At 38.6% G+C, this 27,987-nt stretch overlaps 1 protein-coding gene across 6 annotated transcripts; it reads left to right on the top strand.

Annotated features, from left to right (window-relative positions):
• The first annotated feature begins 53 nt into the window (after positions 1-53).
• On the top strand, positions 54-26,425 carry ZFP30 (ZFP30 zinc finger protein). Of its 6 annotated transcripts, none has more exons than XM_064381400.1 (6): positions 54-205; positions 1,309-1,383; positions 8,193-8,278; positions 11,307-11,433; positions 12,685-12,783; positions 20,802-26,425. In XM_064381400.1, the coding sequence occupies exons 3-6, from the start codon at positions 8,270-8,272 to the stop codon at positions 22,121-22,123; spliced, it is 1,557 nt and encodes a 518-aa protein (XP_064237470.1). In that variant the 5' UTR covers positions 54-205; positions 1,309-1,383; positions 8,193-8,269; the 3' UTR covers positions 22,124-26,425. The 6 variants fall into 6 exon arrangements, with proteins under 6 accessions (XP_064237470.1, XP_064237471.1, XP_064237469.1 ...); XM_064381401.1 differs by lacking the exon at positions 54-205 and adding an exon at positions 648-664; XM_064381399.1 differs by lacking the exon at positions 54-205 and adding an exon at positions 673-780.
• Positions 26,426-27,987: the final 1,562 nt, after the last annotated feature.

The raw sequence follows: 27,987 nt of genomic DNA, 5'->3' as shown, positions 1-27,987 counted from the left end.
CTGCGGCAACGCACTAGGTCTAGGTACGCCGAGACGTCACAGGGAGCACGCGCTGCGGTTTGGTCCCGGCTCGTGACACTGGGGTTCCCTCCATCCAGCTCACTGCCAGGATCACGCCTACAGGCCTAGATTTGGACACTCCATCTCCTTCGGGATCCTGTGGCCAACCTCCACCCACCTCCAAACCTCCCCACCCCCTCGGCAGGTGCGCCCCTACACGTCTCTCTCGCTCGGTAAAGGGTCCCAGGGTTCGCCTTGGTCCACCTGCGCGCCTGCGCACTCCGGACAGAAGCCGATTTTCAAAGGCTCCGGTAAGGCTGCGCTAGGGGGCGCGGAGGGGCTCACAGGCCGAAGAACCAACAGAAAAAAGCCGGAATATCGGTTTTCAAAATTTTGGACCGCTGTGCTCACAGGGAAGCAGGCCCGGATTATCTTTAATGGCACTGGTCAGTCACGGGGCCGCCTTAGAGGTAGAGGCACGGGACACTGTCGCCCCTCTGGGTACGTGTCCCCGCCGAGACCCGACCCCACGCGCCCCTACCGACCCCGGAGCAGCCGAGGGACTTGCCGCCGCCCTCTGCGCGCCTGCGCATTCGCGACGGGGGACGGGCGCTCTCCAGTATCCTGGCGCCGCAGACTCGGGCTAGGCGATCCTCCTAGTCGGGTGAGGCTGAAGAGGTGGGCGCGGGGCGCCAGGCGCGGATGTGGCCGCTGCTTTTCTGAGGCAAAAGAGCACGGGTTGGGCCAGGCTTTGCAGGCCGGACCGGAGGTGGAGAAAAGGTACCTGTGGAGCCTCAGGCTGCTGTGCGTTTTTTCGCGGGACTGAGCTTATGCAGCCCTGAGGCCTGGAGGCGCTGGAGGCAGTAACTGTGCCGGGCCCGGTTCGTGGGTGCGGCCTAAGGTGTAACTGGAGACCGAGGCCCCGCGCATCCCCATCCGCGCTTCAGCCACTTAGGCTCAGCCTTAGCGAAAAGGCCCAGGAAAGAGGTCAGAAGTGGACGCTCCAGGATGAAGGTCCCCTGGAAAACGCTGCGACCTAGATTCGGGGCGGGTGTCTGGGGGCTGAGAGGACACGCCGACAGTTTCGAAAAGACATTGTGGGTGGTCCTGGGGCTCGGGCAACTGGGTGCCAAACTACAGCGTACCCGGAGCTGCGAACCCAGACGGGGGTGACTGCGGAGCCGCTGCCCTGTCGTTTCCATTTGTGCATGCAGGTGGCGGTTAGCTGGGGCCAGGGAAGCGTGGAGGGTGGGTTCTGATCGAGTCAAGAAAAGCCTGGGGTGTCCTGAACTTGGTCTGCTTCCCCAGCCCTGCCAGTTTCCAGAGAAGACGCTTGAGAAGGAGAAACGAATCGCAGCTGCTCTTCTAAAAAGCCGGTTCCGTGTGAGTTTGTGCTGCTTCTTTGTTTCTGTGAAATGCGTTCGATTTCCTTCCGTTTAAAATTCTGCTTAAAAATAATCTATTTATTCATTGATTTAGGCCTTAGGATTTCCCTACCTAGTTAACGGCAGGGGACCTAATTAATAGATTTCCCTTTTTAATGCCTACTTCATGCTGTTCTATAGTTAGACACATGGTTAGTTAACTGTAGGCTGTATATTCGATTACTCTGTGAGCGCTGTTTTTCTAAGGATTTTGATGATATGGAAATACCCTTGCTGGAGATTAACGTTCATGCTTTGTTTTTAATTTATTCGTTAAGGAGGTTTTTTTTTAGGTTTTAGATATGTTTAATGATTCCAGGGTAGGAGTGGAGATTTTTTTTTTCCAGGAAATTCATAAATAAAAGTTTTTGGTACCAGCCAGATGTGGTTTGAGGTTTGGCAACGTGAGTTTATTTTGGGTATATCTTTGGATCGACTGAGAGAGGTGTAGTGTAATGTAGTGGTTAATAATTTCAAACCTAGATTAAGAGGAGGATTTGAATTCTGACTGCCACTTAAATCTGAACGAGTTTAAGTAGTCTGTTCTGCAGTTTCCTCAGAATTGTAATAGTGTATACGTCACGGTGTTGTTTTGAAGATCATTTGAATTAATATTTGTGAGGATCTTAGGAGAGTGCCTGGCACATTGTGAGTCCTTAATTCATACTAGCTACCGGTATTAAAATGATGATACTTAGTCATTTCCTATCAACTTTCTGTATTCCCAAGAGCAATGCAAATATGAAGGTAGTTATGATGGATGCTTGCAAGCAGGAAAATGAGCCAGACCCTCCAGTGGACCCCAGAACAGAGATTCTTAAATCCTCGGACTCTGTTTATGCGCTTTCAGGGCAACAAAGATATTTTAAGATTATATACAGAATTGTTGTATGTATTTGTAAATGGTTAATTTTTACTGGGGAGGGAGGAAATCTATCATTTCATGATAGTATCAGAGTTGTATAAGCTCCAACAACATTAATTCTCACTGTCTAGAAATAAATGACATCACTGGGAATTACTTTATGGATGTTCTTTTATAAAATTAATATCTAGCAATATGTAAATGGTTAAATCACACACCATCCATGTGAGGGAATGTTACACATTAATAAGAATTATGTTTGTATTTAGTCATAAGAAAAAAGTATAGTGTAATGTTGAGATTTATTGTTGTAGATAAGAATCTACAATAAAGATTAATGTTATTTTGCAACAATGTAATATTTAAATATTAAATTGCTAAGTATTTAATAATTGGTTATTTATTGGGGGTGAGGAGGGGTAAATGCAAATTTTTAAGTAGCTGCTGTGAAATGAGCATTTGTTTTTGTTTGCGGTTCTTAACTGGCTCACAATCACTTTGGAAATGACATGAACTAGGATTGTAATCCTTCACCGAACTATTTCAGGGTCTTGATGAGATACAATACTCAGGAACTGGCTGAAATTATTTTTTCAGTCACACTGATTTCCCTCTTGTCACCATTTATGCAGGGCTCGTTTAATCACAATTTTCTTTCTTTTTCTTTTCTTTTTTTAGATGGAGTTTTTGCTTCTGCTGCCCAGGTTGGAGTGCAGTGGCAAAATCTCGGCTCACTGCAACCTCCACCTCCCAGGTTTCAAGCAATTCCCCTGTCTCAGCCTCCCAAGTAACTGGAATTACAGGCGCCCACCATCACACCTGGCTAATTTTTTCTATTTATTAGAGGGCCACCATATTGGTCAGGCTGGTCTGGAACTCCTGACCTCAACTGATCCACCTGCCTCGGCCTCTCAAAGTGCTGGGATTACAGGCACGAGCTACCATGCCTGGTCCATAATTTTCTTAATGACTGTAAAGTAGCCTATCTTCCCAATCATTTAAAAAAAATTTTCAGTGGAAATAGCTTTTTTTAAAAAAATATTTCTAATGATAGAATTAATACAAGCATGAAATATTAGTAACTACGGAACCTGTAAAAGAAAATTAAAATGATCAATGGTCCCAATGTCCAGAAATAATAATTATTGATGTTTTAAGAACATATTTTCCCAAAATAGTTTTCTACAAGGCTGCGTGGGTTTTTTTTTTTTTTTTGAGATGGAGTTTCACTCTTGTTGCCCAGGTTGGAGTACGGTGGCGCTGTCTTAGCTCACTGCAACCTCCGCCTCCTGGGTTCAAGCGATTCTCCTGCCTCAGCCTTCCAAGTTGCTGGGATTACAGGCACCTGCCACCACACCCAACTAATTTTTTGTATTTTTAGTAGAAATGGGGTGTTTTACTATGTTGGCCAGGCTGGTCTTGAACTCCTGACCTCAGACAATCCACCTGCCTTGGCCTCCCAAAGTGCTGGGATTACAGGTGTGAGCCGCTGCACCCAGCCGGTGGTTTTATTTCTGAAAAATAGGATAATACTAATTGAAAATTTAAAATAAACCAAGACCTCTAGTTCTTTGTTTAAAAGAGGAATTCAGTGCTCTTGTGGATTATATAACTCCATGCATGTATGGAGAAAAGTGATGTCCCAGTGATCCACTCCTGGTTTACAAACTTTCCACATATTTACAGTTCTTCAGATTATGGAAATTTCAGTTAAGATTTAAATCTGATTTCAAAATTAATTTTAAAATTTCAGAATTGAAAGTTTAAGAGATTTTTTATGTGTTCAAGTCTTTTTCTCTTTAATGATCTAAATAATCTAATCACAAATTGTTCTGTAAACTGCTTTTTTCTTTCAGTGTATCTTGAATATTTTCCTTAACTGTTTCTAAAATTTAGTGTTTAGATTACCTTAGTATTCCATTTTATGGATGTTTTGTAAAGTATTTAAGAAATCACTTATTGGGCAGGAATATTCAAAACTGTTCAAGCTATTTCTTCAGAAGGATTTCTGGCTCCTATGACTTGATCAACTTTTCATTTCAGAGTCATGTGAATTTCAGAGATAGGCGCATTTAGGAATGTGGCATTTACTTTTGCCAGGTGGGATACAGGTATTTGAAGTATTTGTATTTCTGAAGTATTGATTTTTATTCTTAGAATATAAAGTAGGCAGCTGTGCTATTTTACTTTTTATTCACGTTTTTTTTTTTTTTTTGAGGTGGAGTCTTGGTCTGTTGCCCAGGCTGGAGTGCAGTGGTGAGATCTCAGCTCACTGCACCCTTTGCCTCCCGGGTTCAAGTGATTCTCCTGCCTCAGCCTCCCAAGTACCTGGGACTACAGGCGTATGCCACCACACTTGGCTAATTTTTTGTATTTTTAGTAGCGACAGGGTTTCACTGTTTTAGCCCGGATGGTCTTGATCTCCTGACCTCGTGATCTGCCCACCTTGGCCTCCCAAAGTGCTGTGATTACAGGCATGAGACATCACGCCCAGCCAGCTGTGCTATTTTGTAACAGGAGCTTCATCCTTCAATTACATGATTTGGGGAAATGAATTAATGATAATTTCTTAGAAAACTAAACTTACAAAAAACAAGATTATTTTAATCTCAGAGAAGAAAAAGTCTTATGCAAAGAAGGCAAAATAGCCTGAATATACTACATAGTTCAGTTGGTAACAGTGTTTTTTCACAATAATATAAACTAAATTTAAAAACTGATTTACCCTGAAATAGAATAAAACTATATTGAGGCTGGATGCAGTGGCTCACGTCTATAATTCCAACAAGTTGGGAGGCCGAGGCTGGTGGATCACATGAGTCCAAGAGTTCGAGACCACCCTGGCCAACATGGCGAAACCCCATCTCTACAAAAAATACAAAAATTAGCTGGGCATGGTGGTGCATGCTTGTAATCCAGCTACTTGGGAGGCTGAGACAGCGGGAGCATCACTTGAACCCAGGAGGCGGAAGTTGCAGTGAGCTGAGATTGTGCCACTGCACTCCAGCCTGGGTGACAGCGTGAAACTCCATCTCAAAAAAAAAAAAAAGAATAAAACCATATTGAAAAGACAAAGGGACTACAACTGTGTATATGTGGTTGGGAGGTGGGTAGGTAAAAGATAGCTAAAACCATGGCTGCCATTAGTAGAAAGTGAATTAATGATTACAACTGAAAATTTAGAAATAGAAATATTAACATGTTCTTTAAATGTATGGAGTTTAAATACCAAAAGGAGCAGGTAATAGAGGTAAAAATTGTTGCCTCTAGATTTGCAAGATAGGGGCAGAGTAGCAGGGATGGGACTGTTGGAGCTTTTTGTGATATTCCTTGCATAGCTATTTTGAATTTGTGTTGAGGTATAAGTGATATAAATTTTTAATTAAAAAATTCAGGCCAGGTACAGGGGCTCAAGCTTGTAATCCCAGCACTTTGGGAAGTGGAAGCAGGTGGATCACTTGAGTCCAGGAGTTTGAGACCAGACTAGGCAACATAGACTGCATGACTGCAAAAACTACAAAAATTAGCCAGGGTGGTGACATGTGCCTTTAGTCCCAGCTGCTCAGAAGGCTGAGGTAGGAGGATCGCTTGAGCCCTGGAAATGGAGGTCGCAGTGAATGGAGATGCAAGACTGCACTTCAGCCTGGGTGTCAGACTGAAGCCCTATCTCAAAAAAAAAAAAAACAAAAAAAACCAAAAGACTCCAGGGAGAAACAAATAAAGATCACCTAGGACTGGGATACCATCAAGTAGAGGTAACAATAAAATTTTATTCCAGTTCACAGATTGTTTTATGCACATGCATATACATGTATGCATGTGTATGTAGTTTTCCTGCCAAAGTACAATCATTTTGTATTTTGTATGTAGAAGATTTTCTAACCTATCTTCTTCCCCCAACAATATGTAGTGGCTGTCTTCTCCTGACATCAAATATGAATTTTATCTTCATTTTTAATAGGTGTTTATTTTTCTTTTCTTTAAGACAGGGTATTGCTCTGTTGCCCAGGCTGGAGTGCAGTGGCATGAATAGGGCCCACTGCAGCCTCGACCTCCTGGGTTTAGGCAATCCTCCCACCTCAGCCTCCCAGGGAGCTGGGTCCACAGGCATGCACCACCATGCCCGGCTAATTTTTTGTATTTTTGGTAGAGATAGGGTTTTTCCATGTTGGCCAGGCTGGTCTCTAACTCTTGGACTCATTAAGTGATCACCTGCCTTGGCCTCCCAAAGTGCTGGGATTACAGGTGTGAACCACTGCACTTGGCTGTTGAATTTTCCATTGTGTGAATGCATGATAATTTATTTAACCTTGCTGAAGGATATTTAGGTTCTTGCCAGCTTTTTTGGTCCTATTTTAAACACTTCTATCCACATACTATTTCATTCTTTCTACATTATATCGTTGAGTATCCATTTCCCCAACACCTTAGTAACTATGAGGTGTAATAACTTTTTCAAATCGGCTAATCTAGTTCCTTCAATATGCTCTCTTTAGTTACTAGTAGATTTTAACTGATAAGTTGATAGGTTCTTTTTCCTATTTTGTTCTTTTTTTTTAAGAGACAGGGTCTTACTCTGTCACCCAGGCTGGAGTGCAGTGGAAAGAGCATAGCTCACTGAAGCTCTGAACTCCTGGGCTCAAACAATTCTCTTGTGTCAGTCTCCCAAGTACCTAGGGATACAGGCAGGTGCCAACACACCCAGCTAATTAAAAGAAATTTTTTTTTAGAGACAGGATCTTACTATGTTGTCCAGGATGGTCTTCAATTCCTGGCATCAAGCAATCCTCCCATTTGGGCATCCTGAAGTTCTAGAACTACAGGCATGAGCCACTGCACCTAGTTTATTTCTACTTTCTGGAACATTACTCATGCTCAGATTTCACAAATTTACTTCTTTAAGTCTGAGTACCAAGAAAAACTGCTTGGTAATTGAGATCATACAGGCGATATTGATGATCCTGAATAGGAAAATAAGGAGCAGAGAGCTCTGAGAATGGTATTTAAGACTGAGGGAAGGGATCCCAATGTGCACTTGCAGTTTTGCCATAATAAAGGCTGCTATATAGCCTTTCTACAGGTGTTTTATAGCTGTGATTCTCTAAGTGTGGCATCTGGACCAGTAGCATCAGCATCACTTGGAAACATTTTAGAAATGCAAATTTTCAAGCCCAATTCCAAACCTGCTGAATACCAAACTCTAGGAATGAGACCTAGCAAGCTGTGTTTTAACAAGCCCTCCACGTGATTCTGATGCGTACCAAAGTTTGACTGTCAAACTTTGTTGCCCATTGTAAACATCCATGAGAGGAGGAGGTAGTTAGAAAAAAAATCCTGAATCCCACATCACACTAATTAAATTAGTGTGTTTAAGGGTAGGAGCCAGGCAACAGTTTAAAAATATCCAGGTGATTCCAATTTGAGCAAAGTTTGGGAAATTCTTCTCTGTGCTATTTTCTGTCTTCATGTTTGGGGAGGCCAGTCAGATTCCTAAGGCCAGGAAAGAAGTTCTGGTTTAGATGGTGTAGCCCCTTTTCAGCTGGGAAGGTGGCAATGGAGGGAGGAGGATCAGTTCAGAACAGGTCTGCACAACCCATTCTTGTTCCAAACCAGCCTGCCCTGTGGTCACAGCTGGGGACCAACTGGAAGCCCTCCCACTCTAGTGTCTAGACATATGCTTTGATGCTGCAGAATCTCTGCTCTGCAATTCCTTGTGCAATTGAGCTGATTTCTCTGTGGTTTTGGGGAGGACATATTTGTCTAAACTACCTCTTACCTATCAAAATTTGTCTGTGTGTTGGGGGTGGGAATTCCATCTAGGAATAGAGAAGTAGTATTGGTTTTTAAAATTTGGAAACTCTGAGGCAATTTTCTTCTCATGATTTTACACGTTCTTTCTCCAGCTCTAGCATCTCTGGACCCTGCTTCTGAAGTAAATGAACCTTGAGGAAAATTGACCGGTTCTTGCAATTCTAAAATCATGGCTCATGTAAGTTGGAATTTCTCTCTACTTGGAATTCTTTCATTTTTTTCACATTATGTGAACATTCTCATTTGTTATTCTGCAACTTTCTAACAGAGTTCCATTCAACAGCTGCTCCCCAGTCTTTCCCATTCCAGTGAGGGATGGAGCCAGCCAGATTCCTAAGTAACCCTGTCTTCTCCATCCGTATCTGTATTAGTCCGTTTTCACGCTAGTGATAAAGAAATTCCTGAGACTGGGTAATTTATAAAGAAAAAGAGGTTTAATGGACTCACAGTTCCACATGGCTGGGGAGGCCTCACAATCATGGCTGAAGGTGAAAGGTACATCTTACATGGTGGCAGGCAAAGAGTGAATGAATGCCAAGTGAAAAGGGAAACCCCTTATGAAGTCATCGGATCCCGTGAGACTTACCACATTGTCCTCATGATTCAATTGTCTCCTACTGGGTCCCTCCCTCAACACATGGGAATTATGGGTGCTGCAATTCAAGATGAGATTTGGGTGGGGCCACAGCCAAGTCATATAAGTATCCATGTTTGCATTGACCAAATCATTCAGTATCTCCTATGTGCTCCTTATCTGTCTAGAACAGAGATGGGACAGAAATGAAGTTCCTAGAAGTGGGCAGTTAATCAAGTTCTTAGGATTAAAATAGCACTGTCCAAAAGAATTGTAATTCAAGCTACATATGTAATTTAAAATTTTCTAGTAGTCATATTTTAAAAGTATAGACTAATATGCAAGACATATGTTTTAGTAAATATTTTAAACAAATACTTTAGTAATCACATTAAAAAAAAGTGAAAAGAAACACATGCATTTAATTTTAATGTCTTTTATTTAACCCAATATGGCCAAAATATTATTTCAAAGTATAATATAAAAGTCATGGCCAGACCCTGACAGTGGTAGTTCATGCCTATAATCTCAGCACTTTGGAATTGGAAGGCTGAGGCAAGAGGACTGCTTGAGCCCAGGAGTTTGAGACAAGCCTGAGCAACTTAACAACATCCCATCTCTACAAAAACAAAACAAAACAAAAACTAGCCAGATAAGATGGCATATGCCTGTGGTCTCAGCTATTTGGGAGGCTGTGGTGGGAGAATTGCTTGAACCCAGGAGTTCGAGGCTGCAGCGAGCTGTGATCAATAAATGGGCTGTGATTGTGCCATGCCACTCCAACCTAGATAAAATAGTAAGACCCTGTCTCAAAACCAAGATAAAATTAAAAAATACATATAAGTTATCAATATGTTTTACCTTATTTTTTTTCTTCTAAAGTCTTCACTATCTGGTATCTGGCATATATGTTACATTTACAGCACATGTGAATTTGGACTAGCCCCAGTTCAAGTGCTCAATATCCACATATTGCTACGCTAGAATATTGGACATTGGTAGCTTTAGAGATTTTTTGTAATGTAAATTCTAAATATAGTATATTTAAAAGTATAGTTATATCTAAATATAATCATTATTAAGTATAGCATATCCATCAGATGGAGTACAGGAGTCCCCCTTACCCAAGGAGAATACATTCTAAGACCCTCAGTGGACGCCCGAAAACCACGGATTGTATGAAACCCTATATATACTATGTTATTTTGATCTGATACTCAGGTAGTATATACAGTGTTGATATGCTGGAGAAAGAATATCACATCCCAGGTGGGGTGGAGTGGTTAGTGTGAGATTTTGTTATGCTACTCAGAATGGAATGCAACTGAAAACTTATGAATTGGTTATTTCTGGAATTTTTCCATTTAATATTTTTCAACTATGGTTGACCGTGGGTAACTGAAACTGAGAAAAGCAAAACCATGACTAAGGGGGGACTACTGTATCATGCAGTTAACTATAAATATTAAATAAAGGGTCTGTTATAATAAAAATGCTAATGATACATTATAATGATTAAGTTATATCTGGAAGAAGTTGTTAAATTTTATGCAAACTCTACTTTTTAAAAATAGAGTTCATATTTTGGGGAAAATCCCATCAAATATTATTTTTTATCTTTAAAGGAAAAGAGAATAGAATAAATCCCGTTTATTGAGAACTTTTTAGGTCCTTTGCAAGTAGTGTTCCTATGAACCTATTTCAGTTAATTTAGAAATCCTGATAATTACCTGAATGTGTCTGGAAATAAATAAAATTATCTCCTGTTCCATGGTACATAGGAAGTTTTGGCCATAGCAGTGGTGGGCAAACTATATATACTACAAATTTGGCCCACAAACCATAGCTTGTTTTGGACCAGCCTGCAAGCAAATTACATTTTAAAATAATTATTACATTAAAAAAAGGAGAATGTGGAACGGAGACCATATGTGGTATGCAAAGCCTAAAATATTGATCCTTTACAGAAAATGTTGCCAAACCCTGGTCTTTTGTTATAGTAATCTTTAAGAACATATAGATATTCTGCTTTAGTCATACTCACATCTTTACTGCCACCTTCCTACCTCACAGGCTTCCAGCCCCAGTCTGTTTATTTGATGAATGAAGTGAACATATATCATCGAAATCCTTCTTTCACTTTTTTTTTCTGAGACAGAGTTTCACTCTTGTTGCCCAGGCTGGAGTGCCATGGCACAATCTTGGCTCACTGCAACCTCTGCCTCCCAGAGCGATTCTCCTGGTTCAGCCTCCTGAGTAGCTGGGATTACATGCATGCACCATCACACCCGGCTAATTCTGTATTTTTAGTAGAGATGGGGTTTCTCTATGTTGGTCATGGAGAAACATGAGGTCAAACTCCCGAACTCAGGTGATCCACCTGCCTCAGCCTCCCAAAGTGCAGGGATTACAGGCATGAGCCACCACACCCAGACCACTTTTTTTTTTTAAGAGACAAGGTCTCGCTGTGTTGTCTAGGCTGGTCTCAAACTCCTGGCCCCAAGCAACCCTCCTGCTTCAGCCTCCCAATGTGCTGGAATTAGAGGCATCGAGCCACTATACCCAGCCATCTCTTCCATCTTCAAAATATTTTCATTTATCTTACAAATAATACATGCGTTTATCATTTCAGGATTTGGTGATGTTCAGAGATGTGGCTGTAGACTTTTCTCAGGAAGAGTGGGAATGCCTGAATTCGTATCAGAGGAATTTGTACAAGGATGTGATATTAGAGAACTATAGCAACTTGGTGTCACTAGGTAAGCCTGTCTGTGTCAGATAACTTAGACATTCACAGGACTGAATTTTTGGGCTGTCTTTCTGAAAACTAGCTAAATATCTGCTTCGTGGTTTGACAGTAGGTACCACTATTAAGCATCTTCATCTTTCCCTATAAGTTTGGTGACCTTTACATTTTTCTTTGACTTTTCTGTTATTACTGCTCTTTAATGACAGCTGGATATAAATTCTTAGACACTCATGGCAAAACCATTGTCAAAGAAATCTGATTTCATACTGCTATAGATGGTCCATGTTATTCATGAACTCATTTACAGTGAGAATGGAAAGACAGAGGTGTCTGGCTCTACATAGTTATTAAAAGAGCTTTTACAATGTATGTGATGTTGGGTTGAATGGACACTTTGTTAAAACTTAAGTGGACAGTATTCAATTTCCTACAACATGCTTATTTACTTATTTATTTATTGAGATGGAGTCTTGCTCTGTCGCCAAGCTGGAGTACAGTGGCATGATCTCAGCTCACTGCAACCTCTGCCTCCCAGGTTCAAGCGATTCTCCTGCCTCAGCCTCCCGAGGAGCTGGGACTATAGGCATGTGCCACCACACCCAGCTAATTTTTCTATTTTAGTAAAGACGGGATTTCACCATGTTGGCCAGGATGGTCTCAATCTTTTGACCTTGTGATCTGCTCACTTTGGTCTCTCAAAGTGCTGAGATTACAGGCATGAGCAACTGCAACCGACCAAGACATATTTTAACTGCTTGTGATTAAGTTTAAAATACATGAATTTGCATGTAATAGCATGCATATTTTGACAAGAAACTTATTTTCCAGTTAGTAAAATAATATTTTTAAAATAGCAAATGTAGTACCTCATGAACATATATAATGGTTAACATGTACCAGGCACTCATCCAAACACTTACATTAAATCAAATCTCACAATAATGCTATGTGTACACATTACTGTTATCCCCTTTTTGCATCTGAGAAAACTGAGGCACAGAGAGGTTAAATTATTTGCTCTACTGACATAGGAAAGAAAAGCAGGATTCGAAACAAGTGCTTTCAACTATTCTTTTCTCTCAAGAGACAGAGCCTGTGTAAGTTTAAATTAAAATAAGACCAGGTCACTACTTCTCTGTTCTTGTTTTTCCTTGTGATGCTAAAGTAACTCTATACTACAAATGTTTTTCAATTCTGATAGTCACCTTTGGTATGAAGTCTTAAATAAGTTCTTTATTATGTTCTATTATTTGCTTTTAAGCAGGGTGTTCCATTTCTAAACCAGATGTGATCACCCTATTGGAACAAGGGAAAGAGCCCTGGTTGGTTGTGAGGGATGAGAAGAGAAGATGGAGCCTAGGTAAGTGTTGATCAGTCAGAGGTCAGCCATTGTGGCATGGCCAGACCTGCTGTTTGGGGAGGAGACACACCCCTTAGATGTCAATTGTGAAGAAGAGACCTGAAACTTGGGAAGAAAATTTAGGTCTTCTCAGCATTAGCCACCAAAGAAATTTCATCCATACTTCCATTTATCACTTGTTTCTCTTCTGTCTTGTTTCCCTCCCTTTTCTTTCCTCTATTTCAGTAGGGGAAAGTTTCTTCCCTAGTGATTCCATTTTACCTGTATTTTGGATCTAATCCCTTTCTAGCTTATCTTTTGTATTTTAACTTTTATGTATATATTTTTTTCATTGCCCTCTGTTCATGGAGTTTAAATTGTAGTGAGGAATCTGCAGTAAACAAGTAAATAAATCGGTAAATGGATTACTAAAATATCCTCAAGTAATTGGGTATTACGAAGAAAAGTGAGTAAGGTAAGGATGTGGAGAATTATAATGAATGAATGGAGTAATTTTAGATGGGGTTGTGGGAATTCAGTCAGGGTGGTGGCAAAATATATTAAGGGAAAAATATTAGAGAAAGTTATAGAATATAGTCTCAAACCCTTTTGGAAGGCCTAAGTGTTTTTTGTGTAGTTCTTGGCTGAAGGCAGCCTGAATCCCCTTTACATTTAGTTAATAAGTAAAGCAAATAGGGTATGTAGGGGAGTTTACCTAACTAATTTGTTTACCCTTGTGGTCTTTAACCTTTGAGCTGGATGGCCCTCTCTGGGAAAAGTCAACCAGGGATATGACCCTCTAATGGTGTTTGCTTTGGGTATGGGAACCTGTCCGTAAATCTCTTCACTCTAGTGGTGTTGACTCAAGCTTTTGTCAATTAAACTTTACTCAAGAAATCCAAGTCTCTCTGGCTGGTAGGGGCTGGCTGTTGAAACTGTTTACAGCACTCTCCAGGGAGCCTGTAAGCAGCCACGGACCCTCAGCTGAACTGGCAAAGCATAATATCTGTGTGTCAGTATACTTTATTTATCCATCATCAGGGTCTGCAGGACAGATCCTTGCAGGTGGTGACCCCAACATAGGGTGGTCAGGGAAGAGGAGCCAATTTGAAGAGGCTCCACTTGGCCAGAGATGGGACTGTTTGAGCATCAATACATATAATGACTGCAATGTGTTAACAATGAACAAAATACACTTTATTTTATGAATTATTAATGATACAGCAAATTATTCATCATTGGAAGTTACTAGAAACATTTAAAAAGAATAAATTTGGCCGGGCGCAGTGGCTTACGCCTGTAATCCCAGCACTTTGGGAGGCCGAGGCGGGTGGATCACGAGGTCAAGAGATCGAGACCATCCTGGTCAACATGGTGAAACCCCGTCTCTACTAAAAATACAAAAAATTAGCTGGGCACAGTGGTGCGTGCCTGTAATCCCAGCTACTCAGGAGGCTGAGGCAGGAGAATTGCCTGAACCCAGGAGGCGGAGGTTGCGGTGAGCGGAGATCGCGCCATTGCACTCCAGCCTGGGTAACAAGAGCGAAACTCCATCTCAAAAAAAAAATAAATAAATAAAAATAAATTTAAAGGAAAAGAAGCATTTATCCTGCCTTTCTTTCTTAGAAGAATTGTATGAATAGGTAGTAGATGGAGATATGTTTCTCATTTTTTTTTTTTTTTGAGACAGAGTTTCACTCTTGTGGCCTAGGCTGGAGTGCAATGGCATGATCTCAGCTCACTGCAACCTCTGCGTTCCAGGTTCAAGCAATTCTCCTGTCTCAGCCTCCTGAGTAGCTAGGATTACAGGTGCCAGCCAACACACCCAGCTAATATTTGTACTTTTTTAGTAGAGATGGGATTTCGCCATGTTGGCCAGGCTGGTCCTGAACTCCTGACCTCAAGTGATCCACCTGCCTTGGCCTCCCAAAGTGCTAGAATTACATATGTGAACCACTTTGCCTGGCCGTATGTTGCTCTTAAGAGTATTCAGTGAATAAATGAAGAGGAATGATAGAATATTACCATTTTGAAACCCATAAGAACTATTAGATTTAGATATTGAACATCAGTGCTGATAGCATCACAGAAATAGAGACAATCTGACGTTGTTTCTGCTAATGAAGGAACACAGTATCACCTATGAGGTAACTGTGCCATCAAAAGGTCCTAAGTCTTGTCAAATGTCTAAAGCCCGTTCCCAACTTATGGGAAGAAGATAGAGGACTTGGAAATGTAGTGAGCAAAATTCAGAATATGGGAAACTACAGGACCAAAAACAGGTCCTTCAACAAATAAATTACAAGGGAAATAAAAACATGATAGGAAACCTAAAGATTAAAAGAGATGTAAAAGACACATCAATAGTTATGTTCTGTGAACTTTATTTGGATGAGTTATTCTTTTTAGGTTGTTTAAAATTTTATCAGACAAATGGAAGTATGTACACTGATTTTTTGATACTGAATAATTCAGTTTTTAGGTTTGGATAATGGTATTGTGGTTATGTGTAAAAGTGCTTTTTTAGATTAATATTATGTACACATGAAATGATGTAATACCAAGATTTGCTTCAAATAATATGAAGGAAGTAGATTGGGAGATACATAGGCCATGATTGGGCATGGGGCTAATGGTTGGTGCTGGATACATGGAGATTTATTATGCTGTTTTATCTACTTTTTGATGTGTTAGAAATGCTCTGTTATAAAGGTGTTTTGTTTGTTTGTTTTAGAGTTATTGAGAGAGAAAAAGAAAATGGTGGTGAAAATAAATTTAAACTATTCTTTTGATGAATTTTGCCATAAAAGGGAAGCAGGCACATAGAATACAGGGAATATATTTTATGATGTGAAGTATTACAACATGTTTATAGGCTCACCAGAGTGATTTCAAAGAGAGGAACATTGATGAAGTGGAGAGAGGGTAGTTTTATAAGCAGTGACCTTCAGTAGATGGGAAGGAGCGGAACCAGTTGAGGAAGGAAAACCACACATGTGGTAGAAATTCAGACATAGATTGATAGGAGAATGTGGTGGAGAGGAAAATACATATTTTTCTTTCAGTTGCGTCTGGTTCCTTACTGAAACAGGAGTAGATTATCATCTGAACATGAGGATTATTCAGTTTTTTCTTGGAATTCAGTATGGATTATGCAATATTAGTTGAGTTAATTTTCAGAAGTACAATTTTGTGGTCATAGGGTTTTAACATTTTCAGATCTCTGATTTTAATAGAATTGTCTTGGTCATAAAAATATTCTGTATTCTGTATAATTTTGTATCAGCCAGAAAAAAAAAGGTGGGTCGGGGAGACATTATACCTCTGGAAACAGCATACCTCTCGGGAGAATTATATGATAAGATAATTTCCTCCCTATTTTTATTTTATTTTATTTTGAGACGGGGTTTCTCCATGTTGCCCAGGCTGGTCTCGAATTCCTGGGCTTATGCAATCTGTCTGCCTTAGCCTGCCAAAGTGCTGGTATTACAGGTGTGGACCACCATACCTACCCCTATTTTCCTTTTAATTAAAGCTGATGCCCTGCAAATGGAAATAACACTTCTTTCATTTTGATCTAAGATGACTAATGTTTTGTTTTCACATTAGCAGTATTTACTGGAATAAACTCTTTGATTCAGTAGAATCCAAATTAGTATTTGGCTTATTAATTTTGAACACTTGTATATTTTACGTACATGTTTTAGGAGGTAGAACATTAAAATTGTCTATCATAGCGCAATCTTTTGATGTTTGGTTTAGCATTTTGTTTCAGTGTAAGTCTAGCCCATTCTGTCTTGATTAAAGTACATATGAAACATAGGGTATTCTTTCTAGTTTCAAATTCTTTGAAGTAGAACAGGAATATAAAGATACTTGTGAAGCAATCTCGCAGAATCCTTGATTTTTTTATGTTTTCTGTCTTTTATTATTTTCTCACCCATGCCTACATTGACAAAAATGCAATATGAATGTATAGCCAGTACTTCCAAAACATCCAACTTAGTTTTCATAGAGATGATTATCTTTAAACATTAATAATTTTAGTTGCTTGCAGCAGTAAGGACTGGAATAGGCAAATTTGGGAACAAACATGGCTGACTCTTTGGTAGCGTGTAGCTCAGCTGTGTGTATTATGGAGCCACCTCCTAATTGAGAATATTCAGCATGCCAAGATCTTGATCTGGCTTGTCACTTAAGTAGGGAGCCATATATGGCCATCTCAATTTCACTTTATCAACACTGGCAATGTGTTTTTGTTGTTGTTGTTGTTTGTTTGTTTTCTTTTGTTTCTTTCTTTTTTTTTTTTTTTGGGAGATGGAGTCTTGCACTGTTGCCAGGCTGGAGTGCGGTGGCGTTATCTTGGCTCACTGCAACCTCTGCCTCCCGTGTTCAAGCGATTCTCCTGCCTCAGCCTCCTGACTAGCTGGGATTACAGGTGCCTGCCACCACGTCTGGGTGATTTTTGTATTTTTAGTAGAGGTGGGGTTTCACCATGTTGGTCAGGGTCAGGCTGATCTCAAACTCCTGACCTCAGGTGATCTGCCCGCCTTGGCCTCCCAAAGTGCTAGGATTATAGGCATGAGCCGCCATGCCCAGCTGTGTTTTTTTTTTTTTTTAATGAAAACCTTCAAATTTTACAGGATAAATTTTACAGCCTGTTCTAATTTCATTCTTAGTGAATACAGACATTTTGTCCTAATTTGTTTATGCTTTTATTTATTTTGTGTGTTGTCTGCTCACTTCCTTTATTCCATTACCTTTTCCATTGTTTATTGTTTCTTATGCCAATTTGTATGGGCTTAAATATTTTTTAAATTTTTTAATTTTTAGAGATTGGGTTTTCATTATGTTGTCCAGGCTGGTCTTGACCTCCTGGCCTCAAATAATCCTTCCACTCCAAGTGATCCTCCCACCGCAACCTCCCCGAGTAGTTGGGGATTACAGGTGCGAGCCATGATGCTCAGTTTGTGTGGACTTTAATGCTATGAACAGTAACACTTTCTCACTTTCTTATAAAATGTTTTAGCCTTTAATTTGATTTTTGACTGGCTTTCCTTTTAGATTACTGGTTTTAATTTTGAATTTGCAGGTAAATCCTTTGAAATGACCATCTTTCTCTTAACCTTTGTTATAACTTCATAACTATTTACTTATTTACTACCATTATTTAACTAATTATGATGTTTTATTAATGTCACTCATATCTTATTTGTCTTATTGAGGTCATAAATGCACTTTATCCCCAGAATTCTAGACAATTGCCATAGTTTTGTATTGCTTTTTTTGGGTGGGGAGACAGAGACAGAGAGAGGGAAACACAGATTTTATTGCAATGTTTTCTGTTTCGTTCATTTACCTGTCCCTGGTCACATTTTGCCCACACCATTTATATTATTGTTGCTTTTTAGCATCTTATTAGTGTATACTTCTTAAAAGTCAACTTATTGAAATATAAATACACCCAAAAATAAACAAATCATTAGTGAATTTTCACAGTGACCATACCCATCTAATTAGTACACAGATTCAGAAATAGAGCTTTACTAGGATACCAGAAGCCCCTCCTGACTGCTTCCAGTCATTCCTCCCTACCAAGGCTAACCACTATCCTGACACCACCATAGATTAATTATCATTTTTAAACTTTATAAAAATGGAATTGCACGGTCTATATTGCTCTATGTCTAGTTTTGTTTATTCACCATTATGTATGTGAGATTAGCCCTTGCTGCATGTAGTTGTAGATTGTTCATTTTTGTTGCTATATAGTATTGTGTTGTATTAACATGCCATCATTTATTAGCCATTCTTCCATTGATGAACACTTGGATTCTTTCCAGTGTGGGCATATTACACATAATGTTGCTTTAACGCTAACTCTAACCCTAATCCTAAGCTTTTCCTTTTTAAAAAATATTGAATTCTTTCTGTAAAAATATTGAGAACATACACGTTTGTAAAAAACATGTTTGCTCAGAATTTTAATAGCCTTTTACTTTAGTATAAACCTGTCATTACACCTGGAAAATCATTGAAATATTCTTTAGGAAGTACCCAAATGGCATTATAGGGACTTCAGGGAAGATATGGGGAACCTGTAACATAGATATGCATACTTATGTAAACCTAAGTGAAGATAAATATTTAGAGCCTCTCATTACCTTGGTTGTGAAAGGGGGTCAGAGTTCACTTATGACTATAGAAAGTAGGAATTGAACTGCAGTGGAGATATCTGCAAGTGTAAATGGAGAGGCAATTGGAAGGATGGCCAAGTATGAAGAAATCACTATTTTCTATTTATATATATATATATATATATATATTTTTTTTTTTTTTTTTTTTTTGAGATGGAGTTTTTTTTGCTGTTGTTACCCAGGCTGGAGTGCAATGGCACAATCTGGGCTCACTGCAACCTCCACCTCCTGGGTTCAGGCAATTCTCCTGCCTCAACCTCCTGAGTAGCTGGGATTACAGGCACGCGCCACCATGCCCAGCTAATTTTTTGTATTTTTAGTAGAGACAGGGTTTCAAAATGTTGACCAGGATGGTCTCGATCTCTTGACCTCGTTATCCACCCACCTCGGCCTCCCAAAGTGCTGGGATTACAGGCGTGAGCCACCACGCCCGGCCTATTTATATATTTTACTGAGATAACCTAGATGTGCTTGTTTCATATCTCTATAGGAAGTGATAAAAAGAGAATAATTAGCATAATAAGGTTTAAGATTGGAGGCAGGACATCATATTCCATAATTGTTAACTAATTATGAGAATTTAATTCAGAGTTAACATGAACTGTGGCTTTATTCACTGGTGAGTGAAAAATCGTTTCTCCCCTTGGGGAAGTTTAAGGTAAGAAAATAAAGATAATAGCAAATGGGGAAATTAATGAATAACAACATAATTGAGAAAAATGTTAAGAAGAAATAAGTAGCTGGGCATGGTGGCTCACACCTGTAATCCCAGCACCATGGGAGGCTGAGGTGGGTGGACAGGAATTTGAAATCAGCCTGGCCAATACTCTGAAACTCTGTCTCTACTAAAAATACAGAAATTAGCCAGGCATGGCAGTGGGCACTTGTAATAGCTACCTGGAAGACTAAGACATGAGAATCACTTGAACCCCAGTAGAGATTGCAGTGAGCCAAGATTACACCACTGCACTTGAGCCTGGGCGACAGACCAAGACTCCATCTTAAAAAAAATTAAAAAATAAATGATTGGGATAGAAAACAAATAATATATATTACATGAAGTTAGCAGGGATCATTTTTCTGATTTTTAAAATGAAACCTGGTGGATGAAAGAAACCCAACCAAGCAAACCCAAGTCAAGATTCCTGGGAGATTTGATAGCCAGTGAAAAACTCCAAGAAATGGAAAGATTAGGCCGAATGCAATGGATCATGACTGTAATCCCAGCACTTTGAAAGGCCGAGGTCGGCAGATCATTTGAGGTCAGGAGTTTGAGACCAGCCTGGCCAATATGGAGAAACCCTGTCTCTACCAAAAATATGTTAGCTAACCATGGTGGCGCACTCCTGTAATTCCAGCTACTCAGGAGGCTGAAGCAGGAGAATCACTTGAACCTGAAAGGTGGAGGTTACAGTGAGCTAAGATCGTGCCACTGAACTCCAGCCTGGGCAACAGAGACTCCGTTTCAAAAAAAAAAGAAAGACTGTGACACATTCTAGGAGCAGAAAGGAGGCAAGTATGATAGGGTCATGGACAGCAAAGGGGACAGTGGCTTGAGTTGATACCTTGTGGTAAACAGAGTCTGTGTTACTCAGGATAAAGTATTTGCTCTTTGTTCTAATTGCAAAGAGAACTTAAAAAATTTAAGTAGGGAGTCTCAAACTTTGATCTGCACCCAAATAATCCTTTTAGCTTCTTTTAAATTACCTATTTTAGATACGTTGCGCTCATTTACTTCAATTGGGCTTTCTTTTTTTTTGGTCATTGATTTCTATTATAAATTTTTTTATTTGCTTATTTGTCTAGAACAGGAAAATATGCTTTGGTCTTGTTTTCTTTCAGATTTGGAATCCAGATATGACACTGAAAAGTTATTTCAACAAAAAGATATTTATGAAATGAATTTATCTCAGTGGAAGGTAATGGAAAGAATTACCTGTGGACTTGAAGGACAAGAAAGTCCTCATGAGGTATGTTTCAGGCAAGTGACAAAAGCCACCTCTGAAAAAATGCCCACTTACAGAAAACTCACATCTCTTACTCTGTATCAGAAAAGTCATAATAGAGAGAAACCCTACGAATGTGGGGAATGTGGGAAGGCTTTTAGAGTACGACAACAACTTACTTTCCATCAAAGAATTCATACTGGTGAGAAGCCCTATGAATGTAAAGAATGTGGAAAAGCCTTTAGACAGTGTGCCCACCTTAGTCGACATCAGAGAATTCATACTTCTGACAAACTCTATGAATGTAAAAAATGTGGAAAGATCTTCACATGTGGCTCAGACCTTCGAGTACATCAGAGAATTCATATTGGTGAGAAGCCGTATGAATGTAAAGAATGTGGGAAAGCCTTTAGAGTTAGAGGACAACTTAATCTCCATCAAAGGATTCATACTGGTGAGAAACCCTATGAATGTAAGGAATGTGGGAAGGCCTTTAGACAGTATGCACACCTTACTCGACATCAGAGACTTAACATTGCTGAGAAGTGCTATGAGTGTAAGGAATGTGGTCAGGCTTTTCTGTGTAGTACAGGCCTTCGAATACATCACAAACTTCATACTGGTGAAAAACCCTATGAATGTAAGGAGTGTGGAAAGGCCTTTAGAGTGCGGCAACAACTTACTCTCCATCAGAGAATTCACACTGGTGAGAAGCCTTATGATTGTAAGGAATGTGGGAAGACTTTCAGTCGTGGCTATCATCTAACTCTCCATCAGAGAATACATACCGGTGAGAAACCTTATGAATGTAAGGAATGTCAGAAGTTCTTTCGTCGTTACTCAGAACTTATTTCACATCAAGGTATTCACATTGGAGAGAAACCTTATGAATGTAAGGAATGTGGGAAGGCTTTTAGACTGTTCTCACAGCTTACTCAACATCAGAGTATTCATTTTGGTGAGAAGCCCTATAAGTGTAAAGAATGTGAGAAGACTTTTAGACTGCTTTCACAACTTACTCAACATCAAAGTATTCATACTGGTGAAAAACCCTATGACTGTAAGGAATGTGGGAAGTCCTTTAGACTTCATTCATCACTGATTCAACATCAGAGAATTCATTCAGGTGAGAAACCATACAAATGTAAGGAATGTAAAAAAGCATTTAGACAACATTCACATCTTACTTACCATCAGCGAATTCATAATGTAACTTAATAATTATTAGAACTTTTCCATTGTGAATTTTATGTTGAGCATAGGAAGTAAATTCTAGAGGAAAGGTTTTTGAATGTAGGACTCCTTTTTGCTTCATGCTCAAAACTAACTTAGCATAGGAAGTTTTATTTAAAGGAAAGAATATGTTAATGAACATATAGAAGACTTTCATCACCTTTGAAACTATGTTAAAGTTTAGGACATTCATCCTAAAAATGAACTTTATTAGAGGAGTGAATGTGGAAAAGCTTTTGATCTTACCTATTATTATCTCCATATTCTTCCATCTGTGTAGTATACACATGGAGGTTTCCAGGAAACCATCTCATTCTGAAAATGTGTAAATGAAAGGAAAATCATTTAGTCTGCATTTTCTGCGTGAACTGTATTTCAAGGCAACAGAAGGTAATGAGGTAAAGTTCTTTATTAGAAAATTTCAGGCTAATGAATGCAGAAAGAATAATAGAAATAGAAAATTGTATTAGAAAAGCTATTGTGAAACATAATGAAGTACTGGATCTGGAGGTTGAGACCATTCAGTGAAAGGTTATGAACTTTACAGTGAATAGATCAGACTGACATCTGAACCCACTGATAATCTTAACTTCACAAAAAAGACAGTAAAAATTATTTGCCTCCTAATGTGATACAGTAAGATATACACCTCTTGCCAAATAAAATGGCATTTTGAGAAATAAGGTGGAACTCTTAGGTATTGACAGACTTGAGACATCAATCAAATGCAATAAAAGAGTGGTTTTTACTTAGATCATGAGTTGAACAAACATGTAAAAGAAGACATATTTACAGTAATTGGGAGAATGGGAATATTGACAATATTAGATAATGGGAAACTTTTTGTTATGTGTGATAATAGCATTGTGGTTATGTAAAAGTCTATTTGTTAGAGATAATTTCTGAAGTTGATACACAGGAGATGATGTATCTGGAATGTCCTTTTCATGCAAAAGAAAAATGACAGTGAATAACAAGTTTGGCAAAATGATGGTAACCTAAGTCTTGGTTACATGGTTTTTGTTTTGTTTTTGCTATTCTTTCTACTTTTGTGTATTTAAAATTTTCCATGATGTTCTTTTAAAGATCCAATTAGGCATGAAGTTATAACCAATTTAAGATGAATTTTTTTTAAATAATTTCTACATATTAAAACTTGAGGATATTGCCAAAGCTCTACACATTGGGATTGGAATGTGTTAATTACATGATAATGACTATAATTACATGACAATGACTATAATGTATTCAGGAAGTTAAAATTGTGTGCCCACATTTTATTTAGTTCACCTCTCTATCTCTGTATTATAGTACCCATGGTACTCACTTGAGATATATATATATATATATATATATATATATATATATATGTTTTTGTTTTTGGTTTTTTGAGATAGAGTCTTGCTCTGTCACCCAGGCTGGAGTGCAGTGGCATAATCTTGGCTCACTGCAAGCTCTACCTCCCAGGTTTAACCCATTCTCCTGCCTCACCCTCCCAAGTAGCTAAGATTACAGGCATGTGCCACTATGCCCAGCTAATTTTTGTATTTTTAGTAGAGATGGAGTTTCACTATGTTGGCCAGGCTCGTCTCAAACTCCTGACCTCAGGTGATCTGCCTGCCTCGGCCTCCCAAAGTGCTGGGATTACAGGCGTGAGCCACCATGCTCAGCCTGCACTTCATATGTTTAAAGAATGAGTAAAATAAATCAATTACTACTGCTAAATGTGGAAATTAATGGACTAGACCTGCACTGTCTAATATGATAGTTACTAGCAACGTTTTGCATTACTTGAAATTGAGTTATTGAACACTGGCATGTGGCTAGTCTAAATTAAAATGGTGTTAAATTTAAAACACAAGACTCTGAAGACTTTGTTATTTAAAAAAAGTTAAATATCTCAATTTTTCATATTGAGTACATATTGAAATATTTTAGACATATTGGTTCAAATAAAATACATTAAAATGAATAGCACTATTTTTGGTTTTTTAAAAATGTGTTACAGGAAAATTTAAAATTATATATGTAGCTCACATATTTCTATTGTCAGCACTGGTATAAACAATAAAAAGTAGATTTTAGCCAAAGGGTTTTTTTGTGTATGTTTCTTTAAAGAATACTAACATAGTCAAGACCTTGGCAGTTTTGATGACAGAATAGAAATATGAAAGATTACACAGCTATGGCTATATGAATGATAAAAGTGGCAGCTATGAATTTTTAAAGTTATAAGTTGCTATGCTGTATATATGTAATGTGTGTGTGTGTGTATAGTGTGTAGATATATGTATTTATACATACACTATGCATGTATTTTAAAATAGTGAAAATCCAGGATTATTCTGTGGAAAAAAATATACTGAAATTGACTTCACATGCTGAAGAAAGCCTGAGTAGACCAACAAGTAAAGGAAAAATTAAGACAGTTAGGCCAAGTGTGGTGACTTATGCCCGTAATCCCAGCACTTTGGGTGGCTGAGGTGCATGGATCACCTGAGGTCAGGAGTTCGAGACTAGCCTGACCAACATGGAGAAACCCCATCACTACTAAGAAACAAAATTAGCCTGGTGTGGTGGCGCATGTCTATAATCCCAGGTACTTGGGAGGCTGAGGCAGGAGAATCGCTTGAACCCAGGAGGAGGAGGTTGCAGTGGGGATCGCACCATTGCATTCCAGCCTGGGCAACAAAAGCAGAACTCTGTTGCCCCCCCCCCCACCAAAAAAATGAAGATGGTTAGAAGATATGCTTTCTAAAAGAATAATTTAGAATCTGACTTTTTTTTTTTTAATTGGGCAGGCTCCTGAGCAAGAGTAGGCTCAGAGAGAATCTGATAATCTATTTTTTTACAAGTAAAATCTTTGGAGGATTGATAATTGCTAAATGTTTCCACCATTATTATTCTACAAGACTAACCTAAAACTGATTATAAGAAGTAGATGAGGAGGGCTGGCAAAACCAAAATCTAGACATTTTCTATATGAAGAGAAATCTAATAATTAATTTCTGTGGCAAATTGTATCCAACAATTATTTAAGTATAAAATAGAAAATCATTTATGTGGAATATCTTGGATGTGATCGATCTGACTTTAATTATATATTTAAACTCTAGGCATTCTACCTTCAGTACATCATAATGATAGTAAAAGAGGTATGATTCAGGCCCAGTGTCATCTCAATTCTTGCTGATTTTCTTTTCTTTTTTAGCTTTCTGTGTATTAAGAATGGAATGAATTTTATGTATGTGAAAGTATAACCCAACACTTTAAAATTACCTTTCAAAATTAATACAGAGTTCTTATAAATGATTATATCAGTTAGACTTCAGTGATTTCACTGTAGTCATCCGTTATGAACTGTATATGCTGCTATAATTGGGAAGTCGTGATGTTCAGTATATCACATCATTATATTCCATTTCTGAAATGGAATATGCAACTTGATAGCATTTGAAACCATTTCCCAGGAAACACTAATGCTTGATGGTATTTTTAGAAAGCGTTCTGTGGTTAAATGAGCATATTAAGTACTGCATATTAAAATTAATCAGTTTAAGAAAATAAAATGTAAGCTTCTTCAAATAATGAAGTAATGAGAGTTTAATTGATTTTATTTAACTTATTCTGAAGCACCCTTTACCATGTAACTCACTCTCAATACTTGTGAGTATGTTTGGGATATGAACCCATTTTAGCAGATAACTACTGTAACCAAAACAGCTGATGGCAAAGGTGAAAAATTCAGACCTTATGCCAGGTAGTTAGTTGTATTGGAAGATGGATGTGAGGTATGTTTCCCTGGATGTGGCATCATGTTCTAAAGTCATCTATTCTTTCTGAATATAGAACTGTTGCTTTTCTGCAGAAATAAAAGTTTCTGAATCAGTGCTATTCTGCATTGAAAATGAACAACCTATGACTAATAAATAAATCTCAAAAGCATAATGTTGGGCCAAAGAAGCCAGACGTAAAAGAGGACATACTATATGATTATATGAAATACAAAAATTGAGAACTTTTTAATGTAGTTGCAAGTCAGGATACTGGTGGGGACGCAGGGTTAAGGGGTACATGGCAGGAGGGATAGTGATGGAAAGGGTAATGGGAGGTTTCTGTAGATGCTAGTAATTAGTTTTGTTGCTTGATTTGGGTGCTGATTACTCTGATGTAGTCAGTTTGTGAAAATTCATTGAGTTGTACATTTTATACTTTTCTGTATGTTTGTTACAGTTCAATTAAAAGTTTTTTTAACTTATGAAAATAAAAACTATGAGTTCATATTGATACTTTGAGTTCAAATTTAATACCACATTATTTTTAAGTTTAATTTTATTCTTGCATCTTTTGCTTTTCCCCTGAAAATCTTGTTGGTTTTTAACAATGAAATAATGTATATGCTGTGATTTATAAATAAGCAGTATAAAATACTTACAACATAATACCAGCATTACCACCAAAAATGAATGCTGAATGAAGTTGAAGATTTCTTGGCATCACCCTCTGTCCTTCAAATATCATTCACTAAGAATGTGGAGTGAAATCACTTAGTTCTAACCAGCCGGATTTGGAGCTAGATTGATTTGTTTATTTTCAGTGTTCAAGGACTGCCATTTTTATTTGACTTAATTTTATTCTTAAAGACTATATAATGTTTTTGTGATTTTAAAATTAAAACCATAAAACAAAATGTGTTCAGAGAAATGTTGCATCAGTTTGTGTCCCATACAACCTGTTCCATCAACTCCCTCTAAAAAGCCATTTTATTACTTTTTGGTCTAACTCTCCAGGAGTTCTTTTTGAGAAGGATTTAAGTGTTCTGATGATTGCTGTATAACAAGCCACCCGAAACTTCATGCCATAAGACAACCATGTTATTATGCTCATAGATTCTGTGGGTCAAAAATCCAGAGAGAACACAGCAGAGATGGTTTATCTCTACTTGATGATGTCTGGAGTCTTAGCTGGGTTTATTTGAATGACTAGTCCAGATAGGGCTGGAATATCCACTTCCAAGCTTCTTTTCTCTTATGCCTGAATTTTGGACTTGGACAACTTAAATACGAATCTTAACTGGAACTGTCAGCAGGAACACCTACATGGTCATAGGATTTTCACAGAATGCTTATTTGTTCCAAGATGGACATCCCAGGAGTGAACATTCCAGGAGAACCAGGTGGAAGCTGGCTTTTTCTGACCTAGCTTTGGAAGTATGACAGCATCAATTCTACATTTTAATGGTTACTAGTGAGACTTAAACCCAGCCCAAATTCAGAGGAAGGGGAATTTGAGTTCATCTCTTGATGGAAAAGTGGTAAGAACATACTGTGGAAGACCATGTGGGATGGGAAATATTGTTGCATCCATCTTAAAAAATACAGTATGCCACATTTTGCCTCCTAGCCACCGTTCGCATTCTGCCCCATGAAAATACATTCATGTGCTTCCCTCAGGCTTCCAAAATTTCATCCTATTACAGCATTAATTTGAAGTCTAGGACCTTATCAAAATCAAATCTAGCTAAATAAATAAAATGTGTGTGGAATACTACACAGCTACAAAAAAGAATAAAATATCCTTTGCAGCAACATGGAGCTGAAGGCCATTATTCTGAGCAAGTTAACACAGGAACAGAAAACCAAAACCAGCATGTTCTCACTTATAAGTGGGAGCTAAACATTGAGTACACATGGACACAAGGCAGGGAACAGTAGATACCAGGACTACGTAAGGGTAGAGGATGGGAGGGTGAGAATCAAAAAACTAGCTCTTGGGTGCTATGCTTATTACCTGGGTGATGTAATAATCTACACCAAACCCCTGCAACACACAATTTACCCATGTAACAC

Source organism: Aotus nancymaae, unplaced genomic scaffold, assembly GCF_030222135.1.
Source record: "Aotus nancymaae isolate 86718 unplaced genomic scaffold, 86718_ANA_hifiasm-v0.15.2.pri h1tg000028l, whole genome shotgun sequence".
Lineage (NCBI taxonomy): Eukaryota > Metazoa > Chordata > Mammalia > Primates > Aotidae > Aotus > Aotus nancymaae.
This window is presented reverse-complemented; position numbering and strand designations above follow the sequence as displayed.

Bases quoted from the DNA above. Each gene is read 5' to 3' on its own strand.
- ZFP30 (XM_064381397.1), top strand. From the start codon at position 11,289: ATGCGTTTATCATTTCAGGATTTGGTGATGTTCAGAGATGTGGCTGTA. The intron at 11,434-12,684 runs GTAAGCCTGTCT...TTTGCTTTTAAG, and splicing joins TAGCAACTTGGTGTCACTAG to CAGGGTGTTCCATTTCTAAA. The intron at 12,784-20,801 runs GTAAGTGTTGAT...GTTTTCTTTCAG, and splicing joins GAAGAGAAGATGGAGCCTAG to ATTTGGAATCCAGATATGAC.